General features: G+C 43.9%; 1 protein-coding gene across 1 annotated transcript in view; it reads left to right on the forward strand.

The window, feature by feature from the left end:
• Positions 1 to 710: 710 nt before the first annotated feature.
• The window catches only part of TMC1 (transmembrane channel like 1), a 372,520-nt gene continuing 353,603 nt past the window's right edge, over positions 711 to 19,627 (forward strand). The window contains exons 1-3 of the mRNA XM_069242288.1: positions 711 to 824; positions 10,662 to 11,242; positions 17,500 to 17,640. Coding sequence (XP_069098389.1) covers positions 711 to 824; positions 10,662 to 11,242; positions 17,500 to 17,640 — 836 coding nt within the window. The remainder of the gene's footprint in view (positions 825 to 10,661; positions 11,243 to 17,499; positions 17,641 to 19,627) is intronic.

Raw genomic sequence — 19,627 nt, forward strand, 5'->3', positions numbered from 1 at the left:
CTGTAGATCTGGCTCCAAGTGGGCACACGGTTCACGTATAGTCATCTGGTTCCAACAGTAGGTCAGTAAAATGTGTTGTTCCTCCATGGCTGCCAGGTCAATTAGGGAGTGGTATATTGGTGCATTCCTCAGTCTCCACATGCGTCGGTACCTAGGGAAGGCCAACTCACATATGTCACCATAACCACACATTACGAATGATGTTTACGCACACACAATTGCACGAACGTAGCCTTCTAATCATGGAAGGGTTTTATACAGCCAACATTGTGACAATCGACGAGTGTTCACAGTGGTATTCAACCTACATATGCATCCAACTAGTGCCACATATCACATACGGCATGTTTAGCTGTGTATGTCTTACGTACCGAACAATTACAATCAAATATGGCAGCATGCATGGCGCGTAGAGACTGAACTCTAACACATTTTGCACTTACAATGGTAATCTCCTGTCCTACATGCAGAGGACAGATGGAAGTGACATGACTACACAGGCGTTAGTTGTCATGCCATTAGGCGGTCTGTAATGCAGTGCAATTCCTCATTGGTTAACATTGGTGTCTATGGGGAACAGGGGCCAATCATGATTGCCACCAGGGCGGTCGTCACCGCCATTTTGATTTTCCTTTGCCACTTGACTCCTGCACTCAACACGACCACAACTCCACTGCATGTGCTGCTGTGTCCTGCATCTGGTTGCGAAGATGGCACTTGCAACAGGGGAGAGGGCCCCACCCTTCACCAAGGAGGAGCTGACCAAGCTTGTGGACGGGATCCTACCCCTGTATGCCAAGTTGTATGGGCGACCAGAGGAGCAGGTGAGTGGATCAACAGTGTCCTTGCAGTGAGTGCGATTGCTGTGGGTGCATGTCTGTGTGTATGTAGGATCACCAAGCATTTAGGAGTATTGGAAGAGGCCATTAATGTGAACCTGTAGGAAGATGATGGAATGTATGACGGAATAATGTCAGTGCGGGTGTACCCTATATCAGCATGTATGTGGTAAGTCTACATAAATGTGTTTTCCTATGTGTCTCCCATGCAGGTCAGCATCTATCAGAAGAAGGGTTTGTGGCGAGCTATCACCAAAGATGTGAGGACCCTGAGGATCTATAGCCGGCGAAGCACCCACTGCAGGAAACTGTGGGAGAACCTGAGATGCTGGGCCCAGAAGACCGGAGAGGCCCAGCTGGGGATGTCCTCCCAACGAGGGAGGGGCGCACGTTGGACCCTGACCCTCCGAATGACTTGCATACTGGCGGTGGCCTAACCAACGTTGGATGAGTACTTGAAAGCACCACAGCAGCCACAATGGGCTGAGTTCTCAAGGTGTCCTTCATGCCAACTGTATTGGGGGATGGTAGGTAATGGGAAGAAAGGATGCTGTTACAATGACTCATAGATGTCAGGGTATGCAAGTGTTCAGGTTCTTGACTGGCTTTCGTTACTATGCTGTATTGGTGGCATGTGTAGCCAGGTAAGGTGGGAATTGGGTAGACCAGTCAGTCAGGTAGCATTCCTGTTGTCTAGCAAAGTGACATAGTGGTACTCAATATATCTGAGCAGTGAATGAGTATCTCAGTTGGATTTTCAGGACATGTATAGTGAATCCGTAGGGCACCACTGTCAGTATAGTGTACTCCAAAGAGGCAGGTGTAATCCCTATCAATGGCACAATCCGGAACTGCAAAGGCTATTGGAAGGTGAGGTCTTAGACTTAGGTGTACTGCATGTGTGCCTTCCTGCATCATAGTTGAGTTACTCACAGCCTGCATACCTTTCTTTGTTTCCAACCCTCTCTTGCTGTTTTCTTGTGTCCTTGTGTGCATCAGCATCATCAGGAGAAGGAGCAGAGGCACTGATGAGTGGTGATGCTGCATCCCACAAGACACAGGAGGCACAGTCCACTGATGCCGAAGGAACCAGTGGGTTGGAGGGCACCAAGGGTGAGTCTACTACCACTGCAACATCAGACTCTGAATCCTCCTCCAATGGTAGCTCCCTGGTGGTGACGGACCCCTCTGGGACCACCCCAATGACATCTTCGTCCGCCCCCCTCTTACCAGCACCGCCCTCCCAGAAGCTCCCCCCGAGTTGCCCATGCCCGCTCAGCCAGGAGGGTGGGCGTCTCCTTTGCTGCAGGCACCGCAGCCCCCCCAGGCAGCCCTGCTGCCCTCAATGAGAAGGCTATTGTTGAGACGGGGGCACTCACCTGAAAAGCAGGATGTCTGCAGGGGTGATGGTATGCCCCCAACCTCCTGGAACACCTCTCAGCACTTCCTGGTGGACACAGAAGCCCCATCAGGTGTCCCAAATGGAAAGGGGGAGTGGAAGAGAAAGAGACAAAACACTGTCACGTCTTGCTGGTCCAGCCAGGCACCCTGTATCTTCAGGGGGCAGGTCGTTGTTGACAGAGGTATAGTAGAGTTAGTGCACTCAACTTCCTTGAAACTGAATCTCTCTTTCTGATATAGGCACGGGAGCAGTAGAAGAACACCAGGATGCTCCAGCACTTTTCTTGGATAATAATAACTGTTGGCACAATTACTAACACTGCATTACCAAAAACCCAAACTGAGTACCATAACAATAAGTACTGCGACACTAGGGCTGGCTACACAGAGATTCACTGTTGCACACTACAATTAGAACTGTGGTTGCACTTATCATGCAAAAGAAAGACAAACAAGGGCATTAATTATATCACATAGAACTTTCCTGCATGCATAGGGTTAAACTAAAAGGAACAAAAACAATTCAAGACTCTGGGTTCAAACAGTTAGGGTGGCACAGTTTGGTTTGGTTTCACTGTGTGTGTGAAAAACCCTTCAAAAAGCAAATTCCCCAAACCTGAAATACAGGCATGAATGACACAATTTAAATCCAAGAGTTATGCTATTAGAGAAAGAAAAGTCACGTAAATGCTCTTTTACACTTGCACTGTCACTTTTTGTAATACTTGAGCTCAAGCAGATTTCCTGAAGCACATTTAGGCAAGTAACTACAATAACAGTGTAGAATGTTCAGAAATGCATTTGTCTATTCAAGATAAGCACTCTGCCAAAATACCGGGTCTGAAATACACCAGCTGTTCTAGGAAAGCGCAGCGCTCAAAGAACAAACTCCCTGGAGAATACTAGTCACTAGCTGCAGTCTTTTCTGGTGTGCTGGAGGAATGCTTGGTGTCAGCTGGTACAAGAACGAAGAAAAGAATTGCATCAAAAGTACTAAATACGTGGATGACAGCAGCGGCTGGACTGCCAAGTCAGATGCTGAGATCAGGGTGCAAAACAAAGCCAAGCAGGGAGCTACACTTCACTCTACTATTTATAGCCAATCAGGAAAGCAGTCGCGTTTCCACGTGTGGATGAAAATAACATCACCACGCCCAATTAGAAGCACATGTCTACACCTGCTCACATTAGCAAACAAGCATTGGTAAAACAAGCATTGATAAAACCAATTGTGTAACACAGCACATTATGTTTACTTAGAAACATGAAGGTTTAACCAAGAACAGAGATATGATTTAACCCTTATCCCTGGGGATGCTGACAGATAACACAGAAGGCACCTTGGGGATTCCTGACAGCGATTGGCATCCTGAGAACCATCTCTGTGGGACAGACAACCATCATGAATGCCATCCAGGGGCTGGCATCCCAGATGCAGCAAACCAATGCCTACATGGAGGGCATTCATGGTGCCTTCTCTGGCCTCCAGAGATTGTTTCAGGGTCTGGCCTCCTCTTTGATGGCAGCTAGTGTCCCTAGTACCTCCGTCCCCCCTCCAACCACCTGTGCCCCATCCAGCACGTCTCTCCCCTCACCCATCCCAAGCACACAAGCCAAACAGCATGCACACAGAACAACACACACGACACACAAGGACACACACAGGCACCATAAGTCACACCGCAGCCATGCACACACTCAACAGATGCAAACATGACAACAGCCACGTCCTCCACTGTCTCCCCACCCCATCATCCCTTACAGTGACCTCACCACACATACCCACAAGCACTGCATCCTCACTCCCAGATCCTGCCCCCATTGACACAGTCACCACAACAGCAGTCACCCAGACATGCACCCCAGACACCACACCCACACTCACCACAGCAGCCATTACAGACACCTGCAGCACACACACCAGACATGCAGACACCACCACAACTTCCATTCATATGACCTGTTTGTCCTCTCCCACCCTTTCTCCCCACCTCCTCCCAGAACATGTAAATGCACCCACTCAGGCACCCAACATTCATCCACCACACACAAGCAGACGCAGCACACACCTGCATCCACATCCAGCACACCAACACGTCCTACACCCACTCCCTCTACCGCCACTCCCACACGTGTTTCCACTGCCCCTCCATGTGTTCTTAAAAAACGTTTCCTTTCCCGCGTTGACCTGTTTGAACTTCCTGGCCTACCCTGTCTTGTCCCTACCCATTCCTGTGACTTCCCCAAACCCAGTACCCCTGCTTCACAATCTTCCCTAGACTTACCTTCCGGTTCCCATGTCCCTTCCCCTCCAAGAAGGCACCTGTGAAGAGGCCTGATCCAGCTCCCACTCACTGGTCTAAACCCACTCCCCATCCATCAAAAGCTAAGGCCAAGCACCCCCTCTTAAGCCAAAGCCCAACCCCTCTCCATGTGCCCTGAGGTGCCTGCCCCATTGATTCCCCTGTCCTGTTTAGACCATGGCCGTGTAAGGAGTCAAGCTGGGGCCTTGTTACCTCTGTTGTGCCACATCGACATGGACCAATGAACTTCCAAATAGCCCGCTTTGTACATAGTTGCTGTTTCCCCTTTTGTTCTTGAAAATAACATATCTACCCAACTTGCCCAATTGGTTCAATTTGATTAAGTTGTCCTGTGTTTGACTATGGCTGCCTCATGTACACAGGTATGTGACTCGTTTTCCTCATCTGTGCATGTGTTCTGTTATTGTGTGGCAACATCACTTCTGTTCCTAGCTTTGTCCTGTCACGTAGGCTCTCATTATCCTAATGAGACTACTGGATTTTTTGGGCAGCAAGATCATTCACAGTGTGGGGGACTAAGTCTAAATCACGATGAAGGACCCTTGTTACCCCAAATCCGGGTTATGCTCAGGCTAACTAGCAGTGCCTCATCTCTCCCGAAGGGAAGAGACAATTGGGCAGCCGAGCGCATGACATCTTAGTACTTCCCAGGGAAGTCCAGGTCACTCAGGTCCTAACCAGTCCTCTCATACAAAGTGTGGCCTCATATATAAATGACAAAGGCAGTTTGAGTTTTGAAGATTAGTTTAATAAAACAAGTGCATTTTAGATAACAAGGCGTGAGCCACAATAGCCAGAACCGTACAACACAGTAAGATGGAAATAGTAACGAGGAGAGTGAAACATAAAAATAAGGCTATCATATTGTAACTAAATTATGCTCTCTCTAAGTTATATTTCGAGCACAGCATGTGAAGCTCTAAACCTGCCATTCTGGTTTCCCCGGGAGGACATCAACCCTCATACCTGAGCAAAGGCCTGTGATCTGGATCAGCATCTGCAACAGGGCAGTCAGAATCTAGTTGTGGGTTCCTGGTCGGAATCTCCCTCTTACGTGTACTGGGACTAGAAAGTGTTTTTATACTATTGATGTGAACTAACACCCCGATGTTCCTGCGTAAGAATGTGTACTGTCTACGAGCCATAAAGACTAAACTTCTACCATGTCTATCGGCAATGTACCAGACTGTATCCTTGACTGAAGCACAGAGTGAGCAAGAATGTATTGTTTGCGAACACAGCACGGAAGTAAGCTAAACAGTGTGATAGAAGGAAATAAAACAAGACCGTGAAACTGGTTATTTTAAAATAACAGTGCAAGGCTAAAATAAAATGCATCTAGGGCAAAGTGCACAGAGGCCTAATACGTTAAGCTAACGCGCATAAAGCTACAATAAAAATGGCCACACTACACCCTCCCCTTGTCGGTAGAAAGTGGTTTAAGCCGAAGCTAAAATATAATTAAAACCCTATCACATTTCAACAAGTTAAGTCTACGACTAGAAAGTGTTTTTATACTATTGATGTGAACTAACACCCCGATGTTCCTGCGTAAGAATGTGTACTGTCTACGAGCCATAAAGACTAAACTTCTACCATGTCTATCGGCAATGTACCAGACTGTATCCTTGACTGAAGCACAGAGTGAGCAAGAATGTATTGTTTGCGAACACAGCACTGAAGTAAGCTAAACAGTGTGATAGAAGGAAATAAAACAAGACCGTGAAACTGGTTATTGTAAAATAACAGTGCGAAGCTAAAATAAAATGCATCTAGGGCAAAGTGCACAGAGGCCTAATACGTTAAGCTAACGCGCATAAAGCTACAATGAAAATGGCCACACTACAGCCCCTTGTCTGTATTTGTGTGTAAAATAGGGTATGTGTGGTGGTGGGTTTGGGGTTGGTGTAGATGGTGTGTGTGATTGATTGTGATTTGTATTCAGTTGTTGTGCATGGTGTGGGTGGAGTGAGTGGTATGGACGATGGCATCATGCTATGGTAGCAGTGTATGTGTGGTTAGCACTTGTGGTTGTGTGCCGTATCTGTGTCTGGTATGCCTGTCTTCTACCTGATGTCTGTGTCGGCCGTGGTTTTGTGATCAGTTTGTGTGTGGCTGGGTATGAGTGTTGGGGCGTATCTACGTGTGGTATTGTTTGGTGTGTGAGTGACGGGTGCTGGGCGTGGTGTGTGTTCTGGTTGTGCATGAGTGTAGTGTGAGTGCGCGTGTGTATGTGTGTGTGTATATGGGTAGGGGTATTGCTGTGCATGTGTTTGTGTGTGGGCATGGCAGTCGGTGTCGGGTATGTATATGGCGTGTTGATCTGTAATTGTCCCCTTACCTCCCTTGCGTGGTAGGCGGGATACTCACCGTTGTCGTCTTCGCCAGCGCTGCAAGTTCTGTAGGTGGATTGCAAGTACTACCATTGGGAACATCTCCGTTTCATGCTCCATATCGTTGGCGGCCTCCTCTGTATCCCCACAGTGAGCGTCCGCTTATATACTGTTCCTTTCTGCCAGGCTTTGGGTGGCGGACGGCCCGCCAGGGAAATCGTGGCGGTGTGCTGAGCCACTATACGGTGGGAGCTAAGGTCCTTTCCGCCGGCCTGAAAATGGCAACCACTGTCATCGGTGGTCTGCCCGCACCGGCGGTATAGGCAGTGACCTGAGTGTGTTCTGGCCTGTTCACTGCCACAGTGGTAATACGGTGATCTGCACCACAAGCCTGTTGGCGGTCAGATTGCCACCACCAGTGTGGCGGACTGTCTATGCTGAACTCGTAATGAGGGCCATAATCTTAAAAACAGAGAAAATATAAAAGCTCACGACAGATATACTGTTTCACGTCCCTCTTGTTCCTTTCACGACGCACCGGATAGATGTAGTGAGAGAGTGGGCCTGTCAGATCAACGTCCTGACTAAGTGAAACAGAAGAAAGACTCACCGCGGTCTTCAGACAAAAAAGAAGACAAGTCCCCACAGTAAAAGCCACAGTTTAAAAAGAAAAAGGTGGCAGCATTGTCAGTTAAAAATTCCAGTTAACTTCAGAACATTGCTGAAGAACATGATGTGGGCAGCGACACTGCTAGACAGCGCAGCAGAAGTCATAAATATGTTTCCACAGTCTGAAAGATCATCTGTATTCAACAGCAACTAGTGACTTTATTGCAGTTGAGACTGAGGACGGGCACGTTCTCCCACACTACAGGGTTTATGATTTAAATATCCAAATTTAGGGAGACACAGAGCGCACCATTAGTGTGATATTCTGGGATGAACTTAGTTGTTATATCCTACTGGCAGAGAGAGACTGGCCACCTAACACATCCGTAAGCTCCCATTTGAGGAAGATGACATTTTTCCTTCTTTCTCTGATCTTGTTCCAGAGGTGGTAAAACACGCCTATCTTGTCAACTGGGCTTTAGCACAGGCACCTGTACTATACCGCAACCATGTAGGATGGGATAAGTAATCTCCCTATCATGTAATACCAATTAGGTCTACACCCCAGCCTCAACCACAACATCCTGTTAAACATGAAGCAAAAGCTTCAGTGAGGGAGATCCTCACTGAGCTCGAGTACCAAGGAGTAGCTGACCCCTGTGTTTCTGCAATTAATAACCCGTTGTTCCCCGTTGCAAAACCTGACCATTCATACAGAATAGTCTTAGATTATAGAGACTTAAAATGTCATACACTCACATACGCAATACAAAATTCACACAGTACATCACTAATTAACAACATAGTGCGTAAGAAATATAAAACAACCTTGGATATCTCCGATGGTTTTTTCTGCCAAAATTTTGCACACGAAAGTCGGAACCTGAATGCATTCTCATTTGGCTTACAAAAATGCTTCTGTTGCTTTCCCTAAGGCTATAAGAACGGCCCAGGGCTGTACACAGCCCATGTAGCATCAATATTGCTTGATATTGATCCTGAGGCGTTGTCCTATGTGGATGACATCTATCTCACAGATGACGACCTCAACATTCTTCTTGCCAGGGTCGATCGGATCGTTTTGGGATTCACAGCCCTTTGTTCCAAATTTAATTTTAGAAAAACTAAAATAGCCTTTCTCAGTGTATTGTTCCTGGGATATGAGCTATCAAACATGGGCAAGAGCCTGCCCCCACACTTTTTAGAGAAGTGTGCTCAACACCAAATACCTTCAAGAAACTGCAGTCTTTACTTGGTTTCTTTAACTTTGGAAGAACTTACATTCCTGACCATGCACAACGTATCAAGCCACTCTATGACTTAATACGCCCTGATTTTTCTAGCAGACACTGGATAGTAGACCACACATGCATCCTTAGAGGATTGCTAGAAGCAAAACACTTACACACATGTGATAACAAAACAAATTTGGTCATCAGAATAACTACTGGTGCTATTGGGTTCACTTATGTCACCTTTAATGAAGGCGGCACCGTGCCCATAACATTTAAATCACATTTATGTTCCAATGCAGAACAACGCTTTGCACCTACAGAAAAAATTCTAACTGCAGTTCAGATTGCTGTCATTAAGAAGCGGCCAGTCACCCAAAGGAAACACATTATTGTCGTCACGCCGGTGCCGGCCTTCGAGGTCATCACCAAAGCAAGCGTTCCTAACGCTAAAGCATTACATCCATGTTGGATTCAGTGGGCAACCCCCCTGGCTGCCACCGATGTTGAATACATCTTTGATCCAAAACTTCAAAAACAAGAATTTCTCCAAATGAACAGGAGTACCCCACACCTCTAGACATCTTGCCTCTTAACAGATAGCATGCTGTCATTTACACTGATGGTTCAGCACAACCAGCTGTGGGTACCAAATATCAACACTCAGCCAATTGCGCAGCCATGAGCGGAGGGAAGAAGGATGATATAGTCCAACCTCAAAATACCTACACGCAGACCCTGGGGGACTGCACAGCCCTCGTCTTAGTGCTAGAACATACAGACCCATGACAACTCGCTCTGGTTGTCTGTGATTCGTACTACTGTGTACAGTCCTACAATGATGACCTTAATCATTGGCAATTGAACAGGATCAGAGACTCCAAAGGGAACACGATAAAACACAGACCTCGGAGGGGGAGGGTGGCTGATCTTAAGGATCAGCTACTTAGTGCTCATGTGGTCCATACATTGGGCCACCAATGTATAGAAGTACATGTTATTGGTAACACTTTGGCGGATGAGGCGGCCAAATCCGCAGTAGCTATGGATTCTTTTGCTGCAGTGACTCGTTCCCAGACGAGATTGGATAATGAAATTTTGGCTGCCGTGAAAGCCTCGGCTGAAGGCAAGCCTCTCCCAAAAGCATACTTTACAAAATATTCATACCACATCAGTGCACAGAATGTTGCCTATGAAACACTTCCTTGGGTGGGAGATCAAGGGATCCCAAACCAAGACCAGAGATTAGATCTAATCAAAGCAGCACCAGCAACACATGCTGGTGTAGAGGCCACAAAAACACTCTTACAGAAACACTTTCGGTGGTCAGGTTTATACAAACAGACCAAGCAATACGTCCTTTGTTGTGACATTTGCCAGCAGATAAAGGGCTCAAACAACAAAAGCCCACTGCAGACATCCCTCTTAGTGTCCAATAGGACACTATAATGTATGTACCTGGACCACTGTGGTCCTCTACAACCTGATGGTGAAAGCAATTACATCTTAGTCGCTGTAGATTCTTGTTCTAGATTCCTGTGGATATGGCCACAGTGGTCGTCTGATGCTCAAACTGTTATAAAGGACTTGCTGATCTTTATTGGTACATATGCAGTTGCAGCATTCCATTCGGATCAGGGCCCTGCCTTTGACTCTAAGCTAAATTAGGTTGTGGAGAGGAGGAATCAACATCTAACGCAGTCCTCAACAGCCAGAGTATTAGGTTCTGGCTGCAGCTGGCTTCGTCACCTATATGGGGTCCAGAGAGAACTGAATAATCTGCCAAGGTAGTCCTTGGGAGGACTCACTCCTTATGAGGTTCTCTTTGGGATACCTATGTATGTCCCAGATCTAGATGGCCCTGGTTTGGTGGCAGCAGATACACCTTTTGACATAAATGAACGTCTCACTGTCTTACGGGAGCTTCAGCAATTTCTTGATGATAATTCATCCGCCAGTGCTGCCACCATAGGAATAATGGATTTGCCAACAACTTTTACTGGCTGGATTCCTAAAGTCAGGGATCTGGTTCATGAGAAGATTGCAGTGAAGAAGGAATTCGGCCCATCCTACAGAGCACTAGTCCAAGTCCTCCGAATACAAGGTACCAGAACTGTCATCCTACCACCACTGCCTGGTTCCAAAGCAAACATATTTGTCTCAATTGACAACATCAAACTTAACCATGTGGCGATCCTGCACAGTAGACACAGAGGTCGCTTGGGTAGTTCCTGGTACCCTCTAACTACCCAACAGGACATACCTCTTCAAAGAAGAAACAATACTTCTGACTACAACAGCATGTACAACAATGCTACGAATGCCTCCTCGAGCATGGGAAGGCTGGAAAATGAACTTTTGCTGATTTCTGTTACCACTTCTACGACAACAAATGTCCAAGATGTGTCTGTCTTCTACTCCAACACCACACAAACTGATGACATCGTCTACTATGAGCCTCCACATGAAGTGGATCCATCCACCAGTAATGTACCGGCTCGTGTGTTTGCAGAGACTGATCTGGTTATTTCATCTACCTTAATGACTTTTCTTCAACTTTGTCTGCACCTGCACCTGAAACTGTTTCAAAGACACGTACGCTGTACATATGGCTTAACAATAACTATTTAATTTATCCATGGAACTCTCTGTGGATATTTCTGACATTGCTTGCCTTTCTATTATGGATTGGTTTTGCAACAATTTTCTTTGTCCTTATAAATGCTCCTCAGTTGAGCCTGTGGATGAAGTCTTAACTCCATATATTTCCTCACATAAGGTCTGAAGAGAATTGTCCCTTGTGAACATTTCAGCAGTACCAATTCCTCCTGGGGATTGTGTGGGATAAAGTTCCATTTGATATATACAGGCCTACCGAGGTCATTCAAATTACATATGTCTTTAAAATTTCAATGACTGATTTGATTACTCCTGATATTGTTCCCGATGCCTGGGATGTTCAAACAGTTGATTCCAAGTTAGATGAATTGAGGGATTATACTGTATTTGAAAGTGATGATGTGTACACTAACACAAAGAATTAGGGGGAAATGTTCTGTTACAATAACTGGGACATTACTACCTGCACCGTACAACTAGACACAGATCAGTAGGTAATTACACACAGTGGGAACACTGTTCACCTCCACCTGTGGGGAGCCCAAAGCATTATTCAGATAAATTCACATATTTTCTGGCCATGACATTAAGAATGCAGAATCATACTATTTCAGGTTACCACCTTCTAAAATTCGATTTTTTTTCTAACAAACACAGAATTGATTTATTCAGATTCCTTTGTTTCCTGACTTGCTGTTGAAAGATACGAATACTGGAAAAACATTATTGATGTAAAGAGTGTATGGGGATCACAAGACTGGCAAATTCAGGATAGAGAAGCTTTATTTAGATCGTGCCTTATTCCTGTTCAAATTATCTTTTTAACTGACACAATTCAACAGACATCTTGTCTTGGGTTAGCAAAAATGAAGGAAATTAATGGGCCCAGCATCCCCACACCAGCAAAATTCAACAGTTAGCAACCCTTCCTGAACGTCACTGAGTAAGAAATAGATGCAAAGGTTCAGGCTGGTACCTATATTTCTTCACTTTTTAGTCCCGGCGGGTAGTTATTGTGGCCAGTAGACAAAAATGGGTGTCAGGCACGTTTTGTGAATTCCACAGTGGGTTTCAAGATTAGCCGACCGGACCTTCGTTTTGTCTCGGGTCAATACTTGGGTATAGTTACTACTTACCGTGTGGGTAAGCTGTGCCAACAGTGGTTACAGACTAACACCTTAGCAGCAGTTAAGGAACATCGTAATACTCTTTCTGAAGATATAGACTTGAAGGACTTCTTGTTAGGTTCAAGAAAGACACGAAAAGATTAATCTATGCCATATACAATGAGATCTGGAAGCTTTCTCAAATGGAAGCATTTGCAGGTTTAATGTAGATAGATAGGGAAAATTTGGAAAAGGCTTTAGCTGTTGTCGATAATGACATGAACATTCTGTTCAACAGGATATGCTGCCTTAATGACATAGGGCCAGATGTATCAAAGCTTTTTGCATTCGCAAACGGTGCGAACGGCCGTTTGCGAATGCCAAAATGCCTTTCAGTATGTTTGAAAGGCATTTGCAATGCAATTTTAAGGAATCGCTAAAATAGCGATTTCTTAAAATTGCGACCCCGTTTAGAGAATTGCAATTTACGATTCTCTAAATAAGAAATTGCAAATAAGGAATCCTTATTTGCGATTTCTTAAGCATATGTATCAAGCTTTTCCTTAATGCGAATTGGGCATTAAGGAATCACAATTACCACCAAATACAATTTGGTGGTAACCATGTGTAAATTTAAAAAATGCATAAAAAATGCATTTCTAAAATTGACATGTAACGCACACATGCCCCTTTGGCACGTGTGCCCCTTACAGGTCCTAAAATAATTTTTGGGGTTGCAGCAGAGGGGGCCTTAGGCCCCCAGCACCCTGGGGTTTGCACTTCCGAAACTGCAATTTCAGTTAGGAATTCGCAATTTGGGAAAAGCAAAAAGTTCACAAATATGGGCCGACAAGCCTATACGTGCGAATGGGGTCAGAATCACAATTTGCGATTCAGTAATAGCATTTGCAATTTTTAAGAAATCGCTATTACCGAATCGCAAATATGATACAGACCATTTTGCGACTCTGAAATAGTGTTTTCTTAAAAATCGCAATTTGAGAATGGCAAAATGGATTCTTGATACATCTGGCCCATATTGTCATCTGGATTGACATCATTCAGAATGACATGACCTTTCACACCATAGATAAAGTCAGCTGCGTTCTATCATGCAGTTAGGTTGGACCATACAGATTCTGAAAAATGGTTGCGTTCCGTGGAAATGCACTAGTAACCTGTTTGCAGTTTACTTTTAATTTATGCAGGGAACCAGGAACAATGGCTGAAAGGAAAGCGAGTTTCACCAGGCTTCGTATAGAAAAGTTAGAAAAGTTGCCTTTCACAGTTGCAGAAAGTCCATCGACAGTATGGCTCCTATGTGACATTATAAATCTGCCCATTCCCACAGTTCATTTTTCAAAATGCTTGAAATATCTTGCCATGGGCTGATACGAGCGGCTAGGAATGGGAGTTGTCCTTTGAATATAAATGTCTGAACGGCGAAACAGAGGTCTTTCTCAGTGGAAACGAATATAAGACTACTGTTAGTCATTCAATGATTTGCAAACAGGTGTCCCTTTATGGCCTTTGTAGTGCGGGGTAGTGAACTTGTCCTTTTTTCTGAAGGGTACTCCTGTCCCTTTGATTCATCCAGCATTTCATATACTTTCAAATGGAAGTTATGTTGTCCTTAACAAACAGAGCTGTTGCGGAATGGGACGAGGAATTGTCTATGTAATTTCGGTCTCTAAGATTGTAACGTGTTGCGGACATGTTTTATTCCCCCCACACAAGAGATAAGAGAAGCAGAAATGTGGCTTCACATTGATACTACTAATGTAAATTTTGACAAGCTGAGCAGACTAAAGGCGCTATTGTTCCAGAAACAAGTTGCGTTGACATTGGCTAGAGAGACATATGTTGTCCAGATAGCAAGATCATCAGCTGGGATGCAATCCCTATTGAAAACCAAATTCCCCAAGCACTTTGGAGAACTGGTATCTTCAAGGCTGTCAGGTCTGGATTAATTTCCATCTTCCAGACTGTCTTCTGAGTCATTCCTTCAGCCATCCATTCACTCTTTTCCAGTGTGTTTGGCGGCTTTCATGTGACTTTGGTATTGATCGGCGGGATACTATTGCTGTTGTTTCTGATACGGAGTGGTTGTGCCTTCCCAGCTAAGAGGAGTGATGGAGCTACTACCACCAGCCCAGCTGTGCTGTGATTGCATGGTACCATTCTTTGGTGCTCCGTAGCTGGAAGAATTAGAGGATGATTGGTCACTGTTGTTCTGACAAATCCTATGGTGTGCGCAACCAATCTTTCATTGTGCCTGGTGCCTCTTCGAATATCTACCTTCGGTGTGCCTTGCTGTTCCACCAGTACCTCCTGTGGACAAGGAACTGCTGATGTTCCCAATGAGGGTTCATTCATAGTCATGCCCCATGAGACTGAGGGTGATTCGCGAGGCCACTTGTGAGCCAACCTTGGTGGACTGTCTGGCTCCTTTAGGCACTTTCAATGGTGATGCCCTTGTAGGTGATCCTGCGCCTGAGGCTGCTGCGCGCTACTGCTCTGTGGATCCATCTGCCAATCCTGTTATCGATCTAACATCTGACGATGTGGCTTCTTTCCTGAATAACGTTCCTTTCAATGGCTTTGAAGACATTGTTCAAGATCATGACTACTGTTTAATAAATTTGTCCATTGGCCTTTTCTAAAGTTTCAAAGTTTGCCAATATTGCCTTTTACCTTGGCCTGCTGTGCTTGTCATGGTCGACATTTTATTTATTTGTATGTTTTAGCTATTTGAACAAGTTTTTAATTAGATTTTAGTTCTGTCTTACTATGAATTTAGCTTGTTTTTAGTCAAGAGCATTTTAGCTTAGGTTCATTCACCTTCTCTGGCGTCATCATTATGGCATCAAACATGTTCCGGCAATGGGGAGGGTGTAGTGGATCCTATTTGGTTTTACGGGAAATCAGAAGATAGCTTAGCCTTCTGGCTTGCAGGCCTGTGCCCCAGTCACCTAGTGACTTTTAACCTACTGAGCTTGCTCTGTTTTAGCACATTTATTTAATAATTTCTTCCAAAATGGCTGCTGTGTTTATAGTTAGGAATGATGTTTTAGTTTCATGTTATCAGTGCCACTCTGTGAAGGCGTCACTATCAGCGTCAAAGATAAATGAGATACGTAGGTATTCACATCATGTACCTTCCCACTTATGTCTGACGGTAACGTAATGTACCTTTTCAGGGAATTGTTCATGTAATTGCCACCCCAAGCATGCCTTCTTATCTATTGTTTGGTAACATACCTCTGTCAGGGGTCCTACAAAATCTATTTAAATACATCTCACACAGACACGATTATCAGAGGGATTCCTACATAGATGCCATCAACGCTATCTATGCTACACATCACCTTGATGCAGACCCAGCCTTCGTGTCACCACGGAGTCTGATCTAGAGACCTCATTCCAAGGTAACACGGGTTGGGGGGCTCTTCTCATGGATATGGTACTGGCAGATTAGGTTTAACACACCTAGCTCTCTTTAGGTTAAAGATTAGGTTCATCATGCTAGGGTATTACGGTTTATTTCATACCTATTTCACATCTTATGTTATTGCAAGATGGTGGGGTGTCTTTGTATTCATGACACTCATTTTTACAATTCTGTTTCTTGCATTGTTCACTATCCTAATCATTGCAGCCCATGCAATTTACAGTAGATTCCAGTCTTGTTAATAAAAACCTATTGAAAACTTTACATCATCTCCTTCATTACCTGTGTCTGAACGAGACTTGTTGCTCATGTGAGAAAAGGGTAATCTCCATTTAACCACGACTCCCCTGAGATGTTGTACTCTTGAGTCCTTGCCTACAGGCTGCCACAAATCACCTTCCACCATTTGAGTTTTTGGTGAGGTACTGCTTGTGAGCCGGGAGGGTTGGGCCGACAGTTGTGACTTGTCGTTGGATAGGCCTAGTAATCTACAAACAAAAGTGTTGTCATCCCTAAACCAGCAGTTTTGCCTAAAGCAGGTCACTGCCTTATTAATATTCATGAGGCAGGTCGCATGGTGGCCTGCTGTGGACAGCAGACCACCATGTTTGTGTTTGCTTATAAATAAAGCAACTTAAAAAAAAAATGCAGCCGCTTTCTTCAAAGGAAAACAGGATGCGTTTCAAAAAGAAAAATGAAACATTTCTGTTTTATTTTTTAAGGGTAGTGGTCTATGGGACACTGCTAGCGCTTAATTTTTTTTCTTCGCTACCATTCACAAATGGGAAGGGGGAACCCTGCGGGCCCCTTCCCATTTGCCACTGGCTTAGCACCTACTTTAAGTAGGAGGTAAACTACGATTGTTTTGCAACCGCAGACCAGTCGCAAAACAATTATACATCCCCCTATGACTTGCTATTAGGAAGGGACGCCCTCCGCTTGCCCCTTCCTAATATCAACTCGCCAACCCAAGTTTGTGAGTCGGTAATAGGTTACGACTCGCAAAGTATGGTCTGTACATGCCAGAGGCCATTTTAGCAGTGGCAAGTAGGCCGAATCTCTGTTTGCGACTGCTAAAAACAATCATACATCTGGCCCTTGATTTTCTGCCTGTTCCCAAAATCTTTGAAGATGGTGATTATAGTACTGAAAATCTTTCACTGATGCTATTCACAGGAAAAAAGTAACTTTCTTCTGCAGCACTTTTTCCCATTTTTACCCCCTAAAAAAACAAAATGTAGTTATATTTTTGCTAATTTCTTGGCGTCCTCCAGGGGAATTTCTAAAGCTTGGTACCTTTAGAATCCCCAGGATGTTGGGAAACAAGGACACAAATTTGGTGAGGATAGCTTATGTGGACAGCAAGTTATGGAGGCCCAAGCACAAACTATCGCAAATAGCCCAAACAGGGGCGGGACGAGGGCCTAGCAGCAATAGGGTTGAACACAAATAAACAATGGTCATTTAAAATATTTTTGGTGGAAAAAGATGAAAGAGTTTTCTATTTGAAAATATATCCATACAATGTAATGGAACACCTGCAAAACAGACAGTTTAAGACAGCCATTATATCTATTTCTTGCAGTTCGGACTCTGAATCTGAGGAAGATGAAATTACAGAGGAAGAAATGGACAAGTTAAAAGAAGCAGTGGAAGAGAAGAAGAAATTGATTGCAACAATAAGAAATAAACCATGGAAGATGAAGCAGAAACTGGAAGTCCTCAAGTATGTGAAATACACAAAAGACTGTTAAAACATTTTGTCATCAAATACAGTGTTTCTGACCCAAACTTGTAAATGTTGATTCAGTGCCAGTCCTGAAAATGCAGTATTTACATCACCCCAAAGACCTGTGAGAGACCCTATTTTATAGGATCACCTGAGTATTGTCTTGATGTTCGTGTCTTAATGGTTGGGCATGATGTTAGAAGTTAAATGGGTGCTCATCAGGTCAGTTCTTTTTATGAGTTAACCACTGAAAACGTAGTTTCAAATATACATTTCTGATGTGTAGGTGGTAAAATGGGTCACACTACAGCCTATAAATAACACAGATATTGCAACTATTTGGCTTTTTAATAAACTGCTGCTGGACCGGGAATCTTAGTTAAGTTATTGATTTATGAGAAAGGTTTTCCTCCCATCAGGAAGAAAAAAACCCTGTTACTCAAAGGCCAATGGATCTTTGTAATTAGTCTTTATTATAATCAGCATATAGATTTATCAATATCAGTCATTCTTTTTGTCAATAATCACAATAAGCAATCAATCGGTCGTTATATATGCATTAAGAGCATTCCATAAAGGACAGAATCCCTACTCTAAGAATGGGAGAGAAAAAAGGTGTCAGCGCAAACCCATAAAGAGTTTTGAATTCAAGAGAGAGACTAATAAGCATAAAGCTTCAGCATCAAATAACAGCTCAATAATTTACTATGCAGTCAAAGCATAACTTCTCATCAAAAGAGGTTCAAGAAACCCAGTAGAGCCTCAGAGCAATGTGCTAACACAGGCATGAAAATGGACCATGAGGGGAATGGGGCAAATGAGAGGCAACCTGCCCTAGGAACATGCATTGATATAAACAGCACATATTTTCAATGTTGCAGTTCGAGGTGTCTACTTTCTTCAGTCAGCTAATCAGCTTTTGATGGCTCTCATGAGAACGGTTTGGTTTCCCATCTTCTCACAGGAACACTGGAACTTCAGATGGCAACACTCAATACTTCAACTATGTGTAATCAACTAGCTACTGATCTGGTTTGTTCTCATGATTCATTCTTCTGTTCAAAACTACATTTCTGTATGTGAATATTAATCTCTATCTTTCTAAATAACAAGTCTATTCATTTGCTAACAGAGGTCATTGTATAAGTAGACATATCTGCAGGAACAGAAATAAAATATTTTATATAGCTTCTGTTTATTATGAAAAACATGTTCATGGGAAGGTAAAAAATTAAACACTTTATGCTGATCTACACTTATTTAATCATTTCAGCGTGATAAATAGTATTGCTTTAACCATTGAGACCTAGTACAGGGAAATATGGTTGCCTACTACAATTTTTACGTTAAAGCACATATATTTTCCGTTTAAGCCTGCACATTAATTCTGCATGTTAATGTATTATTTTCTTGACATTATTAAGCGCTGCTGCACAGCTTTGGTATAAAGGTAAGCCTTAGATGAAAGTGGCACTTTGAACAGTATGTGGTACTCAGAATATGCTGCAAAGTATGCTGAAATATATGTATTCTGCTCCGTTGAGATTTAGGAGTTTGGCATCATGATCTCTTCTGTGTTGATCTTCAAGGTGTCTGAGAAAGACCTAACAAAAATAAACTGAGTTATTACCCTTCGTTTGCTCAGCATTTCAAGCCATTGTTCTAGATGTCATCTTTCAAGCAAGTAACAGTTAGATTGTTAACTTGAGTTCTTTTCTTGTTTAGCATATGACACAAGAGCAAATATAAATTAAATTCATGAAGTGGTTGTAGAAAATTTGGGATCTAATACAGTGGTTCCCAACCTGTGGTCCTGGGACCCCTGGGGGTCCGCAAAGCCTCCTTAGGGGGTCCGCGACTGCACAGAAAATTAAATATTATTAAGAGATTAGGTCCTCAGTTTCCAGTAATGACTCAGTGGGGGGTCCCCGGATTTCAATTATGATTCAATGGGGGGGGTCTCCGGGCTCCAGCAATGATAAAG

The sequence above is a fragment of the Pleurodeles waltl genome, chromosome 1_1, assembly GCF_031143425.1.
Source record: "Pleurodeles waltl isolate 20211129_DDA chromosome 1_1, aPleWal1.hap1.20221129, whole genome shotgun sequence".
In the NCBI taxonomy this organism is placed as follows: domain Eukaryota; kingdom Metazoa; phylum Chordata; class Amphibia; order Caudata; family Salamandridae; genus Pleurodeles; species Pleurodeles waltl.